The sequence below is a fragment of the Mytilus trossulus genome, chromosome 3, assembly GCF_036588685.1.
Source record: "Mytilus trossulus isolate FHL-02 chromosome 3, PNRI_Mtr1.1.1.hap1, whole genome shotgun sequence".
Classification (NCBI taxonomy): domain Eukaryota; kingdom Metazoa; phylum Mollusca; class Bivalvia; order Mytilida; family Mytilidae; genus Mytilus; species Mytilus trossulus.
This window is the reverse complement of record NC_086375.1, coordinates 61,032,866-61,057,599: the sequence shown is the minus strand read 5'-3', so window position 1 is coordinate 61,057,599 and position 24,734 is coordinate 61,032,866. Positions and strand designations below refer to the sequence as shown.

The following is a 24,734-nucleotide window of genomic DNA, read 5'->3' as shown; positions in this document are numbered from 1 at the left end:
ACATTTAACATAGGCTGTGCACCAAACATCCAACTTAAACAGTAAAAGACATAAAATTATAGACATTTAACATAGGCTGTGCACCTAACATCAAACTAAAACAGTTAAACACATAAAATTATAGACATTTAACAAAGGCTGTGAACCAAACATCCAACTAAAGCAGTAAAAGACATAAAATTATAGACATTTAACAAAGGCTTTGTACCAAACATCCAACTAAAACAGTAAAAGACATTAAATTATAGACATTTAACATAGGCTGTGAACCAAACATCCAACTTAAACAGTAAAAGACATAAAATTATAGACATTTAACATAGGCTGTGCACCAAACATCCAACTAAAACAGTAAAAGACATAAAATTATAGACATTTAACATAGGCTGTGCACCAAACATCCAACTAAAACAGTAAAAGACATACAATTATAGACATTTAACATAGGCTGTGCACCAAACATCCAACTAAAATAGTTAGAAACATAAAAGTATAGACAGCCTTTCCACCAGTGGGACAGCAATTCTTTGTACAAAAATTTGTAATTGATAAAGATAAAAAAATAAAATAAATTGGGAATGTGTCCATGGGACACAGATGATGTCCCCCTTGCATATCATATAAAGTTATAAATGGACAGAACTGAAGAATATTAATCAAAGCACTTGCAAGCCCAAAAGGGTAAAGATTGTTTTATTTTTTTCAGTGAACAATTAGCTGTTAATGGCTTTGAACTAGCTGTCAGATAACTGCGAGTACTCTCAGATGTGTGCATTGTGTCTTTTTGTGTCGGGATGTATAAGTACCCGGCCACGTCCACTTTTATTTTTTGTCTATCTGATGAGTTAAGCCTTTTTCAACAGATTTTATAGTTCGTTCTATATGTTGTACTGTTATACCACTGTCCCAGGTTAGGGGGAGGGTTGGGATCCTGCTAACATGTTTAACCCCGCCACATTATTTATGTATGTGCCTGTCCCAAGTCAGGAGCCTGTAATTCAGTGGTTGTTGTTTGTTTAAGTGTTACATATTTGTTTTTTGTTATTTTTTTTACATAAATAAGGCCGTTAGTTTTCTCACTTGAATTGTTTTACATTGTCTTATTGGGGCCTTTTATAGCTGACTATATGCGGTATGGGCTTTGCTCATTGTTGAAGGCCGTACAGTGACCTATAATTGTTAATGTTTGTGTCATTTTGGTCTTTTATGGATAGTTGTCTCATTGGCAATCATACCACATCTTCTTTTTTTATATTTGCGTGGTGTAAAGCATTGGTTGTAGTTGATTCAACAACAATTCCGGACAAAAGAAGCTAACTCCAATTTTAATAAAATTACTTTTAACAATTAAATCAATGAGATTTTTAGAACAGACATAAGATTCCTATTTTTCCATTTGTACAAGATTATAACTCTAGAACGGTTGAAGTGACATCACCAAAATTCTATCTTTTTCTGTACTTTTTGGTTATAGACATTGTGTATAAGTCATATAACATTTGGTGGAGGCAAACTAAAGTTAGAGAATGGAAACCAACTTTAGCATGTACTGTTGGTAAAGTGTAAAACTTAAGGTAGCAATACACAGTTAGGAAAAAAACACCCTCTTTCACCTCCTGTCTAACAATGAAGGCTTTATATGTGTGTTATGCATGTATTTACTTGTAGAAAATAAATCTTCCATAGATTTGATTTCTAATGGTCATAAGGGTGAAATATAATCCCTTTTGAGTGTAACCATGGCAACAATCTGCATTTCTTAAATACAAAATATAGCAAAAAAGGGGGGTGAACATGTCACAAAAGTCTCCAAAATTTGGTCTAAAGGAAAATTTCAATGAATTACAGTGATACCTTTCCTGAATCCATAGGTTTATATCTATCAAGTGGTCCAATTTATATTTACTACAATAATTTATGGACCTATGAACGGTACGGATAGGAAAATATGGACTGTCGATCATAGAAATGGCCTATAAAACATGTTAAAAGCAATCTAAATGTTCATATAAACCCACTAAGAAGGCTTTATTATTCTTCAATTATCTAAAAATCAATTTTATTGTACAAAAACTTTCATTTTTAAAAAATTCACAGGGGCCATAATGCGAAACTCAACTTCTAACTGTGTATTGCTACCTAACGCCCCAATACCCTACTGCAGGAGGCCTAAAAATAAGTAGGACACAGTTGATGTCCCTTCTTGCATATAACGTTATAATGGGGCATAACTCCAGAACAGTTAAAAACTTATGCCATCAAATTGATCTAAGTTTTATTGTAATAAGCATTGTGTATAATTTTCATAACATTTGGTTGAGACAAATCAAAGTTAGAAAACAAAACTAACTTGACAAGCACTGACATAGTCTACAGACCAATTTAAAACTTGCCACCCCCTCAACTACAGCTAAGGAATAAATAGAGACAGAACATTTTTATTAATTCTTACAATTAATAAGTTTTAACATCTTATAAAAGGAATAATAAAATATAAATACCTGGTAACTTTTGAAACTATCAAATTTCTTTAATTTTTTTTCATTTGTTCCCAAGAACTTCACTAAATCATCTGAATACTTCCATGGTCCATCAAACTGCTGAAGATCTACTAAATTCATCATAATATCACCTAAAGAAGAAAAACAAGGAGCTGGATTAAACTTGTCTTCACTTGGTTCTATGCAAAAGAGGCATATACTGTAAACCAACTTATTTTTGAGGATAACTTTATTTTGCATTTTGCCCATTCTAATCCACTACATGTCGATTTAATTACGCCATTTTAAAAATACTTGATGTACTAAAATAAAGAAGGATTCTATTTTTATAAACTTTATTTAAAGGGCTGAAAATAATATAAGAGCTGAAAATACAATAAGAATGAAAATTTACCAATTAACTTTAATTGACCTAAGCTTTGGACCATATATTTGTATAAAAAAAATCTTAAGTTCCAATGATAATGTGTAGTATTACATGTATTAAAATAGAACCAGATGCTCCGCAGGGCACAGCCTAATACGACTGCAAATGTTGAACCCTGAACGGTTGGGGTAGGCATGGACACAACATTCAAGCTGGATTCAGCTCTAGCGGAGTAGGTTCAGTAAGACCCCAATTTGGCCCCAAAATATAGCAGTTTTACAAAATTGTGAAAATGTACTCTTTTAGCTATTTACTGGAGAGTAGAATGCTTCTGCTACATAAATATGAGCTGTTTTTTACCATATAATGCACATATATCGGGCACTAGCATCATTAAGTCATGCTAAAATACTGAAATCTTCACAATTTTAGATAAATTTTAGACGTTTTCCATCTTAAATGAAAGTGGCCGCATTAGTGTTCATTCATAATATTAAAATATAAGTTGTATTTGATGATAATACATAACATATATAAAGGTGGAGGATGAACACAGATGCAGCCACTTTCATTTTTTACAAATTACATCTGAAAAGTGAAGTTTTTAGCATATTTGATAGATTTTTCATATCTAAGCTTGAATTGGAGCGATTTTGATGACTTAATCAGCTTAAATCCGTCACAGTAACTAATTGAATCAATTGAAGTAGACACTTAAGTGTTTAAAAAGTGTCCAAAATCTTTGGTTAGATGAACCTGAAATTTGAGGCCCAAATCGGACCTTACCTAAGATTGCGATTTTAAAATAGTTGACACAGCATAGGTTTCTGACACAAAATGAATGTGTTCTAATGAACTTAGAGAGCCGTGGTGTAGTGGTTAGTGCATCGGACTACTAACACAAAGGTTCCTGGTTCGATTCCCGTTTGGGATGAAAATTTCAGGAACCCAATTTTCGGCTCTCCCTTGACACCATTTGCAAGTATGGTCTTGAGGAAACGATGATAGTCCGTCGGACGGGGACGATAAATGGCTGGCCCGTGTTAAGAGAGAGCCACATCTCTTGCACGTTAAAGACACCCTTGTAGATTTCGAAAAAGAGTAGGCTAATGCCGCTACAAGGCAGCACTCGCACCCGCAAAGTGGAAAGGGATTAATATAAGTTGCAAAACTTGTTTCCCAATCCACTATAAATAAATATGTTTAAAATAAAATAATGAACTTAAATTTTTTGTTTTGCCTTTGAGCAATTCACTTTACTGTTGAAGAAATTTTCTTTTTATTGATGAAATATGAAATGAGAAAAATTGAAAATCAATTTTTCACATTTCAGATTTCATCAATAAAAAGAAATTTTAACACAAGGTTAATGACAACAAAAGGAAGGTTGGGATTGATTTTGGGAGTTTTTGTTTTGCCTTTGAGCAATTCACTATGCTGTTGAAGAACATTAACCTTGTGTTAAAATTTCATAGATTTCTATTTACTTATACTAAAGTTATTTAGTGAAAACTAAGAAAAATGCTTACTTGGGCCCCTTTTTGGCCCCTAATTCCTTAACTGTTGGTACCTCAACTCCCAAAATCAATCCCAACCTTTCTTTTGTATTCATAAACCTTGTGTCAAAATTTCATAGATTTCTATTCACTTTTTCTAAAGTAAGAGTGCGAATACGAAAATTAATTGGCATGCAGACGACTACGCCAACGTGATACCAATATACGACCAAAAAACATTTCAATTTTTGCGGTCGTATAAAATGTTCAAGAGCACAGGAAACTTCTATGGATCTGAAACTTCACGTCAACAGAGTTCAATAACAAAGAAAATTCTGAAAAGATATCTTTCCAAACCTAAAATGCTTAATAGATCAGAGAAACAAGATAAACCACTTAACTTAACATCGACCAGTGTACCATAACAATAAGGTAAAAATCAGATGATACCTGCCAGACAGACACATACACCCAACATAGATGACCACATTGGTCTATGTGAATATTAAACAATGGACACAGATAGATTCATGACAAAATTGTGTTTTGGTGATGGTGATGTGTTTGTAGATCTTACTTTATTCTTGCTGCTAACAATTATCTCTATCTATAACAGTTGTTTTTGTAGAAAATATTAGTGAAAATCTACAAATTTTATGAAAATTGTTAAAAATTGACTACGAAGGGCAATAACTCCTTAGGGGGTCAATTGACCATTTTGGTCATGTTGACTTATTTTTAGGTCTTTCTTTGCTGTACATTATTGCTGTGTACAGTTTATCTCTATCTATAATAATATTCAAGATAATAACCAAAAACAGCAAAAATTCCTTAAAATTACCAATTCAGGGGCAGCAACCTAACAACTGGTTATCCGATTCATCTGAAAATTCCAGGGCAAATAGATCTTGACCTGATCAACAATTTTACCTCCTGTAAAATTTGCTCTTAATGTTTTGGTTTTTGAGTTATAAGCCAAAACTGCATTTTACCCCTATGTTCTATTTTTAGCTGTGGCGGCCATCTTGGTTTGTTGGCCAAGTTACTGGACACATTTTTTAAACTAGATACCCTTATGATGATTATGGCCAAGTTTGGTTTAATTTATCCCAGTAGTTTCAGAGAAGATTTTTCTAAAAGATTACTAAGATTTACGAAAAATGGTTAAAAATTTACTATAAAGGGCAATAACTCCTAAAGGGGACATCTGACCATTTTGGTCATGTTGACTTATTTGTAGATCTTACTTTGCTGAACATTATTGCTGCTTACAGTTTGTCTCTATCTATAATAATATTCAAGATAATAACCAAAAACAGCAAAATTTCCCTAAAATTACCAATTCAGAGGCAGCAACCTAACAACAAAATGTCTGATTCATCTGAAAATTTCAGGGCAGAGAGATCTTGACCTGATAAACAATTTTACCAAATGTCAGATTTGCTCTAAATGCTTTTGTTTTTGAGTTATAAGCCAAAAACTGTGTTTAACCCCTATGTTCTATTTTTAGCCGTGGCAGCCATCTTGGTTGATTGGCCAGGTCACTGGACACATTTTTTAAACTAGATACCCCAATGATGATTGTGGCTAAGTTTGGTTTAATTTGGCCCAGTAGTTTCAGAGGAGAAGATTTTTGTAAAAGTTAACGCAGGTTAAAGAATTTTTAAAAAGAACAAACATTAAACAATCATATAGTGTTCATTTATGTTCATTTAATGAATTAATCATTGAGGCAAATAATTCATATTTTGTCAAAGTTTTTAAAAGTAACACATATATCAAGTATATGTTTTCATGGTCTTGAGTCTGCAGTGGTACAAGTTTGCAATGATTGCAGATCGTTAACGTTAGTTTTGCATGGTTGACTGTTAGAAGTTCAAATTGACTTTAGTACGAGCTTGTAAAAGTATGAATAGACTTGCTTCCCTGGAAAGAAATCTGACTTTGTGTTCAACAGTACACTAAGTTATCAAACAGGAGTGGGTAGGGTGACCCTAAGGACTCTCCCTATATTTCATTTGATCAGTTCTCAAACATGAATATATATGGTTTAATTTAACGGTGGGGTGACTGCAGGGACTCTCCCTATATTTCATTTTATTTGTTATATAGTCCCATACATGAGTATATATGGTTAAGGGGTGAGGATCTCAAATTTTTCAAAGTTCTCAAACAGGAGGGTGTACAGTGACAATAGGGACCCCCTTATAATTTATTTGATTTGTAATATTATCCCATACATAAATATATATGGTTTAAGATTGTGGATCTCAACCATTATAAATTCTGAAACAGGAAGGGGTAGTGTGGCCCCACGAACTCCATCTATATTTTATATGATTTGTTATATTGTCCCATACATGAATATATATGGTTTAGGGGTGGGGATCTTGACCGTTACCAAGTTCTCAAACAGGAGGGGTGGGGTGACACCCAGGGAACCCCCTATATTTCATTTGAATAGTTATATTGTCCCATACATGAATAAATATGGTTTAGGGTTGAGGATCTCGAATGTTTCCTAGTTCTCAAACAGGAGGTTGAACAGTGACCCTAGGGACCCCCCACATTATTCCTTTGATTTGTAATATTGTCCCATACAAGAATATATATGGTTTAAGATTGTTGATCTCAACTGTTTCCAAATTCCATACCGGAAGGGGGAGAGTGGCCCCACGAACTCCACCTATATTTCATATGATTTGTTATATTGTCCCATACATAAATATATATGGTTTAGGGGTGGGGATCTCGGCCGTTTCCAAGTTATCAAATAGGAGGGGTGGGGTGATCCCCAGGGACTCCCTCTACATATTTCATTTGATTTGTTATATTGTCCATTGTTATATATGAAGATATATGGTTTAGGGATAGGGATCTCGACTGTTACCAAGTTATCAAAAAGGAGGGATGGGGTGATCTCCAGGGACTCCCCCCTATATTTCATTTGATTAATTATATGTTGTCCCATACATGAATAAATATGGTTTAGGGGTGGGGATCTCGACTGTTTCCAAGTTCTAAGAACATGAGGGATGGGGTGACCCTGGGGACTGCCCCTATATTTCATTTGATTATTTATTTAGTCTCATCCATGAATGTATATGGTCGAGGGGTGGGGATCTCATCCTTTTCAAAGTTTTCAAACAGGAGGAGGTAGAGTGGCCCAATGGACTCCACCTATATATAATAAGATTTGCTTACATTCAGGTATCATATATATAGATGCACTATTTGTGTCTGTCCCAAGTCAGGAGCCTGAAATTCAGTGGTTGTTGTTTGTTTATGTGTTACATATTTGTTTCATAGTTATTTTTTTTTATATAAAATAAGGCTAATAGTTTTCTCGTTTGAATTGTTTCACATTGTCTTATCGGGGCCTTTTATAGCTGACTATGTGGTAATGGTATGGGCTTTGCTCATTGTTGAAAGCAGTACGATGACCTATAGTTGTTAATGTCTGTGCCATTTTGGTCTCTTGTGGACAGTTGTCTCATTGGCAATCATACCACATCTTTTTTAAGAAACTTCCAGCTATTTTAACTGACCCATCAAAATTGAGAAGAAAAAAAAAAACCTTGAGATTGCAGTAATATGTTTAACTTTAAAAGCATCTAACAAGTATTACCAAAATTTATCACTGATAAAGAAAATTTATACTGTTACCAGGAACATATATATTGTTAGATAAACTGTTCCCAGCTGTCACATTGTATTGGATTTTGACATTAAAATTTGTTTACAAAATGTTTTCTGCTTTTTTTTCCTTTACATATATCTTTTGGTTTTCAATTCTAGTGTTTATATTTATTTACCATGCATAGATGTATTTTGTCACCTGTCTGGATGTTTTTTTTAAATGATAGCCGAACCCGGGATTACCGTTATCCGCTTCCGGAATCTGATCCGATATTGTAATTGTCTTCCCCGGCAGCTATTTTATTTTCAATGTTATTTTTGACAGATGGAGTGAGATACGATTTTACTCGGATTTACACATTATTTGTCGGCGATTTTCTGTATAAATCTAGCGGTTGAACAAAATGAACATCACTGTCATGGATAGTAATGATGAAAATAAGTTTGAGATCGTTTATTAGAAAACTTTGGTAAAAATGTTTGAAAAGTTATTTTTATATTTTCTTTCAAGGTCCGTCGGGCATGTCGGGCGTAGCTCGTAACCAAGTAGAAAGTCCGACTGCAAAAATGGAAGGTCGCAGACCTCGGACCACCGCTAAATTATCCCTGCATCCATATTGAAAAGATACGAAATTTCGTATTCTAATTCAAAATTGCCGCCAACAGCGTGATCAGTCGAACTTATTTTCGTAGACTACTGACGTAGTTGACTACGTATTGATGACAAACAATATTCCTACGACTTTTGCAATTTGGGAAAACTTAACTACTTGTCTTTAGAGATATTCGGCGATTAAATATTTCATACATTTGTTCTTTGACATCTTAGCCAAAAGCTCAGGGGATAATAAAATACATAAGGATTCCTAATGTGCTCTACTTCCTATGTGCAACTTCAAAACTTTAGGGAAAATCGACGATCATTTAAGGTTTTTTTTGTCATATTTTTTGTTATCCAAAATAAAAAGTATGAAAAAAAAGTCCAATAAGTTATAAATAACATAATATTCAGCTAGATAATAACAATGGCACGTATTTCAGCATTTATTGGGTAGCACACAAATCCAGGGTGCTCGCATAAGTCAGCTTAACTGCCTAACTAGAGGCTCTCAAGAGGCTTTGTCGCTCACCTTGGTCTATGTGCATATTAAACAAAGAAGACAGATAAATTCATGACAAAATTGATTTTTGGTGATAATGATGTGTTTGTAGATCTTACTTTACTGGACATTCTTCTTGCTACAATTATCTCTATCTATAATGAACACAGCCAAATAACAACAGTGGAAAATATTTTCTAAATATTTATGAAAATTGTTTAAAATGACTATAAAGAGAAATAACTCCTTAAGGGAACAACTGACAATTTTGGTCATGTTGACTTAATTGTTAATTTTACTTTGCTGAACATTATTGCTGGTTACAGTTTATCTCTATCTATAATAATGTTCAAGATAATAACCAACAAGAGGCTGTCACAACAACAGCAAACCAGATTTATTAACATTTATTTGTGTCCTGCGAATATCACAAGAACCATAACTGATGAACGGTGAAAGTAAAAATCGTCAATATCAAATTTGACCTCAACTTTGTCATCAGCATCAACATATTAAAATTTGAAAAGCTTAGATCGAATGGTTCATGAGTAAATGCAACAACATGAATAAAAATGCCATTTTACGATCTTTCAAGAACCATAACTCCTGAACAGTGAAAGTCAAAATCGTCATTATTGAACTTGACCTTCATTTTGTCATCAGTAACAACATATTAAAATTTGGGAAAATTTGGTAGAACAGTTCATGCGTAAATGCATGGACACGACTGGAAACTCCATTTTTCCATCTTTCAAGAACCATAACTCCTGAACGGTAGAAGTCAAAATCGCCATTATTTAACTTGACCTTCATTTAGTTGTCAGTAATAACATATTAAAGTTTTAAAAGCTTTGGTTGACTAGTTCATGAGTTAATGCACAGACACAACTGGAAACTCCATTTTTCCATCTTTCAAGAACCATAACTCCTGAACGGTATAAGTCAAAATCGCCATTATTGAACTTGACCTTCATTTAGTTGTCAGTAACAACATATCAAAATTTAAAAAGCTTTGGTTGAACGGTTCTTGAGTTAAAGAACGGACAACATTTGATTGCCGACCGCCCGCCGTACATCCCCAAATCAATACCCGCCATTTTTGTTCCAAAAATCCATTTAAAAATTGTAAAATTTCCTTACAATTACTAATTCTGGGGCAGCAACCCAACAACTGGTTTGTCTGAGAATTTCAGGGCAGAGAGATCTTGACCTGATAAACAATTTATCCCCTGTCAGATTTGCTCTAAACCCACACATTTTCTAAACTAAATACCTCAATGATGATTGTGGCCTAGTTTGGTTGAATTTGGCCCAGTAGTTTCAGAGAAGATCTTTTAAAAGAATACTAAAATTTTTGAACTAAAGGCTCTTAAGAGCCTGTGTCGCTCACCTTGGTCTATGTGCATATTAACCAAAAGACACAGATGGATTCATGACAAAATTGTGTTTTGGTGATGGTAATGTGTTTGCAGATCTTACTTTACTGAACATTCTTGCTTTTTACAATTATCTCAATTCATAATGAACTTGGCCCATTAGTTACAGAGGAAAATATTTTGTTAAACTTTACAAAAAATTTTAAATTTTTAAAAATTATTAAAAATTGACTAAAAAGGGCTATAACTCCTTAGGGGGTGAATTGACCATCTTGGTCATGTTGACTTATTTGTGGATCTTACTTTGCTGAACATTATTGCTGGTTACAGTTTATCTCTTTCCATAATAATATTCAAGATAATAACCAAAAACAGCAAAATTTCCAATTCAGGGGCAGCGATCTGAAAATTTTAGGGCAGATAGATCATGACTTGCAAAACAATTTAACCCCCATGTCTGAATTGCTCTTAATGCTATGGTTTCAGAGTTATAAGCCAAAATCTATATTTTACCCATATGTTCTATTTTATGCCATGGTGTCCATCTTGGTTGGTTGGTAGGGTCACCGCACACATATTTTAAACTAGATACCTCAATGATGATTATGGCCAAGTATGCTTAAAGGAGTATGTTCGATAAGGTCCTAAAATGGCCCCCTTTTTTATCGTATATTTCAAAACCGGATTTATCGACCAATATCACGATAAATTATAGCTAATACTTTGACTAGCTAGGATATAAACCATTTTGTTGAAAATTTAAAGTTTCTGTGTTTCATTATGACGTCACAAGTTGTACTCATACTGATTTTTTACGAAAAAATCAATGAAAATGGGTGAATTTCCATAGATTATTGGACAGGAAACATAGAGTGCATTCGTCGACAACAAAGATCTTTTAAAATAATGTTTGTAAAGACATTTCACATGTCTTTTTTTAATCTTAAGCTTGTCGACGCCTGCGCTCTATGTTTCCTGGTCCTTTATTTGGGTGAAATCTAGCTGATTTTGTCAAATTTCACCAAAATCACTTATCTTGACCTTTTTTGGATGTAAAAATCAACGTGTTAGTATAAAACTTTGACAAAAACAGTTCTGTTCAACTATCTAACATGTCTTTAAGGCAACTTAAAACATTTATTGTCTTGTAAATATGAACTTTATAATTGGGGCGAAATATAGCCCTTACCGAACTCACTCCTTTAGACCAGTAGTTTTGGTGTAGAAGATTTTTGTAAGATTAAAAAAAAAAAAAAAAAATGGTAAAAAATGACTATTAAGGGCAACAACTCCTTCAGGGGTCAACTGACAATTTTAGTCTTATTAACTTATTTGTAGATCTTACTTTGCTTAACATTATTGCTGTTTTCACTTTATCTCTATAATCTATAATAATATTCAAGATAATAACCAAAAAAAGGTATAATATCCGTAAAATTGCCATTTAATGGGGCAGCAACCCAACAACCAGTTGTCCGATTCGTCTGAAAATGTCAGGGCAGATAGATCTTTACTAATCAATTTTACCCTTTTTCAGATTTGCTGTAAATGCTTTGGTTTCGAAGTAATAAGCCAAAATCTACATTTTACCCCTATGATCTATTTTAGCCATGGCGGCCACTTTGGTTGGTTGGCCGGGTCACACCACTCATTTTTTGAACTAGATATCCCAATGATGAGAGTGGCCAAGTTTGGTTTAATTTGGCCCAGTAGTTTCAGAGGAGAAGATTTTTGTAAAAGCTAACGATGTACGCAAAGTGATGAAAAAAGCTTACTTGACCTTTCAGGTCAGGTGAGCTAAAAATAATAAGTGAACTAATCTAAATTGTTGATTAATTACAGATGATTATTGGAAATTTATCAAGTAAATTACAGGCCTAACTTGAATAGCTTTTATATATTCATATTTATATTCATATTTCATTTTTTTTTAAATATCTTGTTAATCAATTGATCATTTATCTTTCAGACATAATTTACAGTATCACTTTATTTATTGTAGATCAAAAGTAATATGCAATAAATAAATCTATCATCCTTATATATATATCAAACATCTAATATATACATTTGTGTATTCCATTATGAGATTAAATATCTATATTCAAGTTGTATACTGAAGGTTCTAATTATGTAAGACTGAGGTTGATAAGTAATGAGGTCAATTTGATTGACAGTTTAGGAGGTGGGGCGTTGTAATTAAAGGTCAACCTTTCTCTTATTGTTTGGTGATAATGACAGTTGTCAATCATTATAGTATTGTATCAATACCCAATTACCTAATCAAAATGATATAAAATAGCCTACACATCAACACACCTTAGATACATACATTCTTGGATGACCTGCTCCAAAAATATACCATTTTTTTTAAGTTCATATGTGTACTTTAACCTATAATGGTTTAATTTTTAAATTGTTATTTGGATGGAGAGTTGTCTCATTGGCACTCACACCACATCTTCCTATATCTATTATGTACAAAAGAACTATATAGGGAACTATATTTCAGTGTGAATACATTTAGTAACAGTAGCTAAACTGTCGTGTTGTTGGGGAGGCCAGTACCTTAGTAAAGATTTAGAACAAGTTCTAATCTTTCCAAAAAAGGAACTAATTTCTTAAACATTAATCTGGATCACTTGACTAATGGACAAGAAAATGACCAAAAGGACAACAAATATATGACATATGGGCACTTAGTAAGTCATCTGCATACCAGGCCTGGTGAGCTTAAATGTCATACCATATTTTTCCGATCCAATCTTTATCCATTGCTCTGGACCATACCCCCCTCCTCGAAGTCTCAGTACCATGTGAAGTGTAGCACCAGCTGTAATACCTACAAAACATACATTCAATATTAATTCAAATAAATTCCTGTCTTTGCCAATCCTATTTTTCAAGATGAAATATCCTACATATATCAATTTAACCATTTACCAGATCAATCTCATTCATGAAGTTTATAAAGTTCTTGGCAATATCAATTTAAGAACATTTGGTGCATGAATAATGGTTACAAATTTCAACTCTTTAAAGCCCTTTTACATGAAAATAGTTCCAGCTATAATTTTCATTTTGTTTAAAATTTGAAAGCTTGAAAAATCTGGTAATGAAAGATATTCATTGAATGTGCCATTTGCTGCATGCACACACTAACTTACCATATTCATTGAAAGTGCCATTTGTTGAACACACTAACTTGCCATATTCATTGAAAGTGCCATTTGTTGAACACACTAACTTGCCATATTCATTGAAAGTGCCATTTGTTGAACACACTAACTTGCCATATTCATTGAAAGTGCCATTTGTTGAACACACTAACTTACCATATTCATTGAAAGTGCCATTTGTTGAACACACTAACTTGCCATATTCATTGAAAGTGCCATTTGTTGAACACACTAACTTACCATATTCATTGAAAGTGCCATTTGCTGGACACACTAACTTACCATATTCATTGAAAATGCCATTTGCTGTACATACTACTTTACCATTTCACTGAAGGTGCCATTTGTTGAAAACCCTAACTTAACTTATTCATTGGAAGTGCCATTTGCTGCACACACTAACTTACCATATTCATTAAAAGTGCCATTTCCTGCACACACTATCTTACCATATTTATTTTGAAAGTGCCATTTGCTGCACACACTAACTTACCATATTCATTGAAAGTACCTTTTGCTGCACACACTAACTAACCATATTCATTGAAAGTACCTTTTGCTGCACATACTAACTTACCATATTCATTGAAAGTACCTTTTGCTGCACACACTAACTAACCATATTCATTAAAAGTACCTTTTGCTGCACACACTAACTTACCATTTTCATTGAAAGTACCTTTTGCTGCACACACTAACTTACCATATTGATTGAAAGTACCTTTTGCTGCACACACTAACTTACCATATTGATTGAAAGAACCTTTTGCTGCACACACTAACTTACCATATTGATTGAAAGTACCTTTTGCTGCACACACTAACTTACCATATTCATTGAAAGTACCTTTTGCTGCACATACCATTTACCATATTGATTGAAAGTGTCATTAATTTTGCTGAACACACTAACTTACATTCCTGCACACACTATCTTACCATTTTTATTTTGAAAGTGCCATTTGCTGCACAAACTAACTAACCATATTCATTGAAATAACCTTTTGCTGCACACACTAACTTACCATATTTTTTTTGAAAGTGCCATTTGCTACACGAACTAACTAACCATATTCATTGAAAGTCCCATTTGCTGCACACACTACTTCACCATATTGATTGAAAGTGCCATTTCCTGCATGCACTAACTTACCATATTGATTGAAAGTGCCATTTCCTGCATGCACTAACTTAACATATTCATTGAAAGTGCCATTTCCTGCATGCACACACTAACATAACATATTTCTTGAAAGTGTACTTTGCTGCATGCACACACTAACTTACAATATTGATTGAAAGTGCCATTTGCTGTACAAACTAACTTAACATATTGATTGAAAGTGCCATTTGCTGCACACACTAACTTAACATATTCATTGAAAGTGCCATTTGCTGTACACACTAACTTAACATATTGATTGAAAGTGCCATTTGCTGCACACACTAACTTAACATATTCATTGAAAGTGCCATTTGCTGTACACACTAATTTAACATATTGATTGAAAGTGCCATTTGCTGCACACACTAACTTAACATATTCATTGAAAGTGCCATTTGCTGCACACACTAGCTTACCATATTCATTGAAAGTGCCATTTGCAGCACACACTAACTTACCATATTGATTGAAAGTGCCATTTGCTGAACACACTAACTTAACATATTTATTGAAAATGCCATTTGCTGCACATACTACTTTACCATATTTATTGAAAGTGCCATTGGCTGAACACACTAACTTAACATATTCATTGAAAGTGTCATTTGCTGCATGCACACACTAACTTAACATATTCATCGAAAGTGCCATTTGCCACACACACTAGCTTACCATATTCATTGAAAGTGTCATTTGCTGCACACACTAACTTTTACCATATTGATTGAAAGTGCCATTTGCTGAACACACTTACTTAAGATATTTATTGAAAATGCCAATTGCTGCACACACTAACTTACCATATTCATTGAAAGTGCCATTTGCTGCACACACTCACTTACCATATTAATTGAAAGTGCCTTTTGCTGTACATTCTACTTTATCATTTCATTGAAAGTGCCATTTGCTGCACTAACTTACCATATTGATTGAAAATGCCATTTCCTGCACACACTAGCTTTCCATATTCATTGAAAGTGTCATTTGCTGCACACACTAACTTACCATATTCATTGAAAGTGCCTTTTGCAGTACATTCTACTTTACCATTTCGTTGAAAGTGCCATTTGCTGCACACACTAACTTACCATATTTATTGAAAGTGCCATTTGCTGAACACACTAACTTACCATATTCATCTAAAGTGTTATTTGCTGTACATACTACTTAACCATTTTGTTGAAAGTGCCATTTGTTGAACACACTACCTTACCATATTGATTGAAAGTGACATTTGCTGCACACACTTACTTACCATATTGATTGAAAGTGCCGTTTGCTGCACACACAATTTTACCATATTTATTGAAAGTGCAATTTGCTGAACATACTACTTTACCATTTTGTTGAAAGTGCCATTTGTTGAACACACAAACTTACCATATTGATTGAAAGTGCCATTTGCTGCACACACTAACTTACCATATTGATTGAAAGTGCCATTTGCTGCACAAACTAACTTACCATATTTATTGAAAGTGCCGTTTGCTGCACACACTAACTTACCATATTGAACGAAAGTGCCATTTGCTGCACAAACTAACTTACCATATTGATTGAAAGTGCCATTTGCTGCACAAACTAACTTACCATATTGATTGAAAGTGCCATTTGCTGTACACACTAACTTACCATATTCATTGAAAGTGCAATTTGCTGAACACACTACTTTACCATTTCGTTGAAAGTGCCATTTGTTGAACACACTAACTTACCATATTGATTGAAAGTTCCATTTGCTGCACAAACTAGCTTACCATATTGATTGAAAGTTCCATTTGCTGCACACACTAGCTTACCATATTGATTGAAAGTGCCATTTGCTGTACACACTAACTTACCATATTCATTGAAAGTGCAATTTGCTGAACATACTACTTTACCATTTCGTTGAAAGTGCCATTTGCTGCACACACTAACTTACCATATTCATTGAAAGTTCCATTTGCAGCATGCACACACTAACTTACCATATTCATTGAAAGTTCCATTTGCAGCATGCACACACTAACTTACCATATTCATTGAAAGTTCCATTTGCAGCATGCACACACTAACTTACCATATTCATTGAAAGTTCCATTTGCAGCATGCACACACTAACTTACCATAATCATCTAAAGTGCGATCATCTATCAATTGTCTTCCTGCATGTATAAGTCTTTGTTGATCAGGTGGAATACCTTCTTGGAACTGAATGGCATGCTTTAAATCAAAAATGGTGCTACTGCTGTCAATTTGTACAATGAGTGTCTTTCCTGTTGTGGTCTTGATGTATACTTCTTCAGGAACTATAAGAAAAAAACATGTACAATAAAATGGTATAACGCGTAATTGTTACTGGAACTTGTGTGTGATTTTAAGTAATTGCAGACAAATTTGCACACAAGTGTAAATGCGTCTATTGTAAATCTTTGACACTTTACTTGCAGTTCATAAAAAAAAAAATTCCATGAAAGTGTCTATAAAGGTTAAACTCAACAAAATTGATGTGTCATAATTCATGGAAAGTGCATTTGCTGCACACACTAGCTTACCAACTTCATTGAAAATGCCATTTGCTGAACACACTAACTTACCATATTCATTGAAAATGCCATTTGCTGAACACACTAACTTACCATATTCATTGAAAGTGCCATTTGCTGCACACAATAGCTTACCAAATTCATTGAAAATGCCATTTGCTTCACACACTATCTTACCATATTGATTGAAAGTGCCATTTGCTGCACAAACTAACTTACCATATTTATTGAAAGTGCCATTGGCTGAACACACTAACTGAACATATTTCTTGAAAGTGCCATTTGGGCCAGGTGAACTAGTAAAAAACTTACCCATTTGACCCTTTTTCTAAAATAAAAAAATAACAATAAATCAGATTTATATGTTATACTAATACATGTTTATATGAAATTATAGACATAATTTTTGTTTTGCTCAACATCATTATCATCATAATCAATAAGGAAAGAAAGATAGTTTCTACAACGACAAATCTTGCACACATGATTCAACATATGATTTTTAAAACATAAAATGAGCTGCTGGGTTATTGTTTCACCTTTTTTTTTTTTTTACCAAACCATGACTCTATCTGCAAGTCATCATTATACACTGGCATACCAAAATCAGATCTCTGGAGTTGATTTACAGTTACGGAATATCAGATTTAAAGATCATAGCAGATATGTTCATAATGATCTTAAATTATTTAACATTTTTGCAACAATTAGATTTTTGCTTTCTAGAATAGTATTTAATATATCACAACTCGCATTTGACCCCTGTGCTCACTTTTTAAGCCATGATAGTTGGCCCAGTAGTTTCAGTGGAGGAAACGTTTATTAAAAGCTAAAAGGTGAAGACAACTATTTGCCTATAGCAGGACTGAATGTTCGATTTACAAACAAAAGCAACAATTGGTAGGGGCATAAAAACCAAAACATAAAACTATGTGACATTGAGATAGCACAATATTTTGTTTATTGTACATGTAATCAAAAAAATTTTGGAATTTACTCACATTAGTAACTGGTAGTTTGGTTTGCACATCAACTCCTACAAAGGCTGTGAATCTAGATATAATTTTAGCTGCTGTACTTATCATGATGATCTTCTCTTTAGCGTCGTCTATAAAAATAGTACAATCTTTTAATAACACACATTTCCCCCCAAATGATCGAGGACACATATCTGATCAAATTGTTTTCTAATTGTCACCCCTTAAACCATATAAATTCAGATAGTAACTCTTGAACAATAAACATGACACATGACTAAAAATAATCTGAAGTCTGCGGTAAGTGGTTTTTGTTCATCTCATTAAAATTCAATTTCATAAAACGTTTTCTTTTATTTATGATCCAGAAAACACTGCAAAGGAGTAAATTCGGTAAGGGTCATATATGGCCCCAATTATAAAGTTCAATGTTACAAGATAAAAAATGTTTCAAGTTGACCTAAATACATCTGAGAAAGTTTATAGAACAATTTCTGTCATAGTTTTATTCTAAAGCGTTGATTTTTACATCTGAGTTAGGTCAAAGTAAGGGATTTTGGTGAAATTCTACAAAATCGGCAGGATTTAAGCCAAATTCAAAATCAGGAAACATAGAGCACAGCCGTCGACAACCTAAATATTCAAGCTAAACATTCTTGTCAAAAATCTTTTTTGTCGACGTATGCTCTTGATGTTTCCCGTCCAAATATTCAATGGAAATTTAGCCATTTTCCTTGTATTTTTTTAGAAAATCAAAATGAGTACTATTTGTGACGTCATATACAATTCGCAGAAACGTAATTTTTCAACAAAAAGACTCATTTTCTATCTTGTCACCATATTAGCTATTATTCATTTTGGTAATGGTAAAAAAATCCCAATTGAAATTTAGGCTAAAAAAGGGGGCCAATTTAGGGCCTTATCGAACCTACTCCTTTGAACTCTGCAAAGGAAAAGTGATAAATATTATGAGCTAAAAAGTGTTGAAATATTTCTGAAGTTTATTACCTGATAACGGGCCTTTTTCTAGCTCTTTAATTTGGTGTTTTGCAGCCACACGATGAATAGGCAAATCTGGGTGCATATATGATGAGGCTTTGATATCCATAGTATGAGCAAGCAGTTTTCCCGAAATAAAACCTTTCAGAGTTACTGACCCTTTAACAGATTTCTGGAAAGAAATGCAGTAAAGTTGAAACAAACAAAAAAGAATAAATGAAATACTAGACTGGTACTGATTAATAATGTAAATTTTAAAATTTGCAAAAATTAGGAAAATAATAGTTTTTTTATGGAAATAGGTATTAAAGGTGAGATAAGTCTATGAAATACAACATTCAGAAAGCCAAACAGAAATTTAAATCTAAAACATTACTGATAGATAATCTGAAATTGATTTAATTATAAGTTAAAACAAAAAATCATGAACTAAGAATGAATTTGGAATATCTCTTTTAAAAAAGAAAATATTTTTACATGCTGCATGATGCAAGCTATTCATTTATAATTTAGTTAGTTGTATCATTAGAAGTATAAATGCTATATGCTTTTGATATTCAACTGGAAAAGTTCTAAATACACACACAATTTCATAAATAATTTAAAGAATAACATAGTTTATAGACTTTATTTACACTAACATATAACTAAAGACAACAGTTACTACTGATGAAGTTGAAATCACTGGACAAAATCACAAATGATGATTGATCTAGGCGAAAGTTCATAATGGCCAGTACTTCAATACAAAAAATGACTAGAAACAAAAGAACATAGAGTGAATAATTATATTTCATAGAATATAACAGAAGTTTAGTTTGTCTACTCTTGTTAAATTCCTTGAAAAAATACCAACTGTTCAAAAAAAATAATTTACTGATTAGTCAATGATAATTACCGCTTTATTTGTATTCTGAAGAAGAGCAAAAATGGAAAGTCTATCTCCATTAAATACATTAGGTTGTTGTGAAGGGATGTTTGTAGCTGTGCATCCTTTGGGAAGATTCCATTCCAAAACAATATCTGCAAAACTATCTTCCATTGAAAACTCTAAAGCTCTTATCACCTATAAAATAAAAACATCACTTTAAATCATTTATGGTCAGAAGTATTTTCCTGGATCAATCTTCATCATTGATAATATACAAAACTGTAAATTCAGAAGTTATTGTGTGCATTTATTACTACTGATTTTTTAAGAAAGAACAAAAATGCAAGATTAATTATTGTGATTTTGGGAAAATCTGCATGCAGTTGTAATGTATTGGACATCAGAATGTGGGATGTCATTATCGTGATACTAATCCAGTTGGATTATTCCCATTACAATAATTTCTGAATTTACAATATAGTGAGTCTCATTTTCAATGAAATATATTCTTGATAAAAACATTTTTTTTCAAAAGTGATCACTATAAATGAAAAGGAACCAATTATTTAAATCCTGTACTTTCTTTTATCTATGTTTCAGTACAGACTAATGACAAGATTTTGACGACATACAAACCTTGGCTTTCATGTTGTCTTTTTCATCTTTGATAAATGTTTCTCTCCCAGCACCAGCTTTAGCTACATTTTTTATCAGACTTGTAGAAGCTCCATGACCAACTCCAAATGTAAATACTCTGTAATAGATGAATTAGACTTATCTATTAGTACTAGAACAATATCTTGTTTATGGTTATATAAAGATTCTACCACTACATGGAATGAATTACGATATTTGTCCACTCCAGACAGTTAAATTTTCAAATTAAAAATGCAAGGCTCGCCAAGCATTTTAAATATTTAAAATTTAACTGTTGAGAGTGGATAAATATTGTATTACACAAGATTTGGTGGTGGAATCTGTTTCTCTAATGATTTTCAAAAGATATGCAGGCAAACTTGTTCCTTCTTTTCGACTGATCTGCAAAAAAATATGTTCTTTCTATGTGACGTCATCAGGCATGGTCACCTTTTTTCATGCTGTTCAATTTTAACCAATGAAGAACTGAGATCAAAGAACCACAATTTATTAATTTTTTTTATACAATGGGTGCAGAAAGGAATAAATTGACAAAGAATTAGAGAAACAAATATAGAAGTAGAATTTCCATTAAAAGGGATGAATTGAATTTCAAATACCTTGCACAGTACAAGGAACAAAGTCTGAACTCTCACAAAAATTAAAGTGATTGTGAGTGCTGCAGGTAAAAATTGCTTGACTTCTGCAATGTGATAATTATATATAATGACATAAAGAATTAATCAAATATAGTTCATGAAACTATTCAAACAAATTTTCCAAAATTTAGAATATAAATATGTAGCATTAAAGAACCTTAGTGAGCACGCTCACATACCCCACATTGTCATTGGAGAAATTAAATAAGTGTAAGAAAAACAAATTGTATAAGAAAAATTAATTTCCTGCCAATATGCACATCTTAATAGTATGTCCTTATTATCTACAAAATTTCATGAAATTCTGTTGTGTGGTTTCAGAGGAGTTGAGATGACAAACTGTTGCAGAAGTACATTGAAGCAAATAAGTTCAAAGGGGCGTAACTCCTAGAAAAAATTTGAATCGCAATTTCCCGTCGATATGCACAACTACATAGTATGTCCTTATTATCTGAAAAAGTTTCGTGTAATTCTAATGTGTGGTTTCAGAGGAGTTGAGATGACAAACTGTTGCAGAAGTACATTGAAGCAAATAAGTTCAAAGGGGCGTAACTCCTAGAAAAAAAATTGAATCGCAATTTCCCATCGATATGCACAACTACATAGTATGTCCTTATTATCTGAAAAAGTTTCGTGAAATTCTAATGTGTGGTTTGAGAGAAGTTGCGATGACAAACTGTTGCGGTAGTACATTTAAGTAAATCAGTTCAAAGGGGCGTAACTCCTAGAAAAAAAATTGAATCGCAATTTCCCGTCAATATGCACAACTACATAGTATGTCCTTATTATCTACAAAATTTCATGAAATTCTGTTGTGTGGTTTGAGAGGAGTTGCGATGACAAACTGTTGCAGTAGTACATTAAAGTAAATAAGTTCAAAGGGGCGTAACTCCTAGAAAAAAATTTAAATCCCAATTTCCCGTCGATATGCATAACTACATAGTATGTCCTTATTATCTGAAAAGGTTTCGTGAAATTCTGTTGTGTGGTTTGAGAGGAGTTGAGATGACAAACTGTTGCGGTAGTACATTAAAGTAAATAAGTTCAAAGGGGCATAACTCCTAGTAAAAAAATTGAATCGCAATTTCCCGTCGATATGCACAACTACATAGTATGTCCTTATTATCTGAAAAGGTTTCGTGAAATTCTGTTGTGTGGTTTGAGAGGAGTTGCGATGACAAACTATTGCTGTAGTACATTAAAGTTAATAAGTTCAAAGGGGCCTAACTCCTAGAAAAAAATTGAATCGCAATTTCCCGTCGATATGCACAACTACATAGTATGTCCTTATTATCTGAAAAAGTTTCGTGAAATTCTAATGTGTGGTTTCAGAGGAGTTGAGATGACAAACTGTTGCAGAAGTACATTGAAGCAAATAAGTTCAAAGGGGCGTAACTCCTAGAAAAAAAATTGAATCGCAATTTCCCATCGATATGCACAACTACATAGTATGTCCTTATTATCTACAAAATTTCATGAAATTCTGTTGTGTGGTTTGAGAGGAGTTGCGATGACAAACTGTTGCAGTAGTACATTAAAGTAAATAAGTTCAAAGGGGCATAACTCCTAGAAAAAAATTTAAATCCCAATTTCCCGTCGATATGCATAACTACATAGTATGTCCTTATTATCTGAAAAGGTTTCGTGAAATTCTGTTGTGTGGTTTGAGAGGAGTTGAGATGACAAACTGTTGCGGTAGTACATTAAAGTAAATAAGTTCAAAGGGGCATAACTCCTAGTAAAAAAATTGAATCGCAATTTCCCGTCGATATGCACAACTACATAGTATGTCCTTATTATCTGAAAAGGTTTCGTGAAATTCTGTTGTGTGGTTTGAGAGGAGTTGCGATGACAAACTATTGCTGTAGTACATTAAAGTTAATAAGTTCAAAGGGGCGTAACTCCTAGAAAAAAAAATATAAACGCAATTTCCCGTTGATATGCACAACTACATAGTATGTCCTTATTATCTGAAAAGGTTTCGTGAAATTCTGTTGTGTGGTTTAAGAGGAGTTGCGATGACAAGAAACAGGACTGACGAACGGACGGGTCAAAAACATTATACCCTCCGCAACTCTTGCGTGGGGTATAAATATGAAGCAAACCATCATACATAAAGTATTTAATTAACTTGTCTGACTATATCCCACCTTGAATTATGAGAATTTTGTCCAACTAAATTTACAACAGCTTCAGTATTGCCAACTTCACCATCTGTCAACAGGAATATCTGAAACAGAAATAATTTACTTTGAGATTGAAAATTATTAGATCTTGGAGAATTTTGTCCAGTTTGCTGGGAAAATTGGGAGGGTGAGTGTATTTAATTTTTTAATCTTTATTTCCTCCAATGTGTTCTTCATATGCAAGGGTATAAATAAATACAATATCATGTATATATGAAACAAGAATGTGTCCCCAGTACAAGGATGCCCCACTCCCACTATCCTTTTCTTTGTTCAGTAGATTGGGAAATTGGGGTCAAAACTCTTGTTTGGCATTAATTTATATGAAAGATTTTAACTTATTTAGTCATTAAAAATGTTCCCATTCAGGCTCAAATATGTAAAATCTACCACATATGCGAAAAAAATGTCACTTTTCAGATGTTTTTTGTCAAAAATGAAAGTGGCCGCATCCGTGTTCATCCTCAATCTTTATATATGTTATGTATCATAATCAAATACAACTTCCATTTCAATATTTTGGATGAACACGAATGCAGCCACTTTCGTTTTACATGGAAACTGTCTAAAAATTAACTAAAATGCTGAAATTGTGAAGATTTTAGTAATTAAGCATGATTTAATGGTGCTAGTACCCAATATATGTGCATTGTATTGTCAAAAACAGCCCATATTTATGTAGCAGAACCATTCTACTGTCCAATAAATGACTAAATGTTTACATTTAAACAATTTTGTAAAACTGCTATATTTTGGGGCCAAAAAGGGGTCTTACTGGACCTACTTCTTTGAGACATCATATCATAAGGAACATGTGAACTTAGTTTCAAGTTGATTGGACTTCAACTTCATCAAAAACTTTAACCTAAAGTGGGACAAATGGTCAAACAGACTGACAAACAGACAGACAGACGAAAGGATGTACAGACCAGAAAACATAATGCCCCTCTACTATCGTAGGTGGGGCATAATCAAAGAGCTGAAAGCTCTGAGGAAAAATGACGCCACTGTCTCTAATATTGGGATAGTTTTTATGCAAGTCTTGATTTTCACAT

At 33.2% G+C, this 24,734-nt stretch overlaps 1 protein-coding gene across 2 annotated transcripts in view; it reads right to left on the bottom strand.

The window, feature by feature from the left end:
* LOC134712021 (von Willebrand factor A domain-containing protein 5A-like) overlaps positions 1 to 24,734 on the bottom strand; it is a 78,298-nt gene that overhangs the window by 4,009 nt on the left and 49,555 nt on the right. The window contains exons 10-18 of one of the 2 annotated variants that reach the window (XM_063573112.1): positions 23,644 to 23,723; positions 20,835 to 20,952; positions 20,226 to 20,393; positions 19,337 to 19,499; positions 18,353 to 18,459; positions 17,571 to 17,679; positions 16,932 to 17,114; positions 13,226 to 13,321; positions 2,502 to 2,632 (exon numbers count right to left, since the gene is read on the bottom strand). In XM_063573112.1, the coding sequence (XP_063429182.1) occupies positions 2,502 to 2,632; positions 13,226 to 13,321; positions 16,932 to 17,114; positions 17,571 to 17,679; positions 18,353 to 18,459; positions 19,337 to 19,499; positions 20,226 to 20,393; positions 20,835 to 20,952; positions 23,644 to 23,723 (1,155 nt within the window). The remainder of the gene's footprint in view (positions 1 to 2,501; positions 2,633 to 13,225; positions 13,322 to 16,931; positions 17,115 to 17,570; positions 17,680 to 18,352; positions 18,460 to 19,336; positions 19,500 to 20,225; positions 20,394 to 20,834; positions 20,953 to 23,643; positions 23,724 to 24,734) is intronic. The other variant, XM_063573115.1, reaches the window with a different exon arrangement.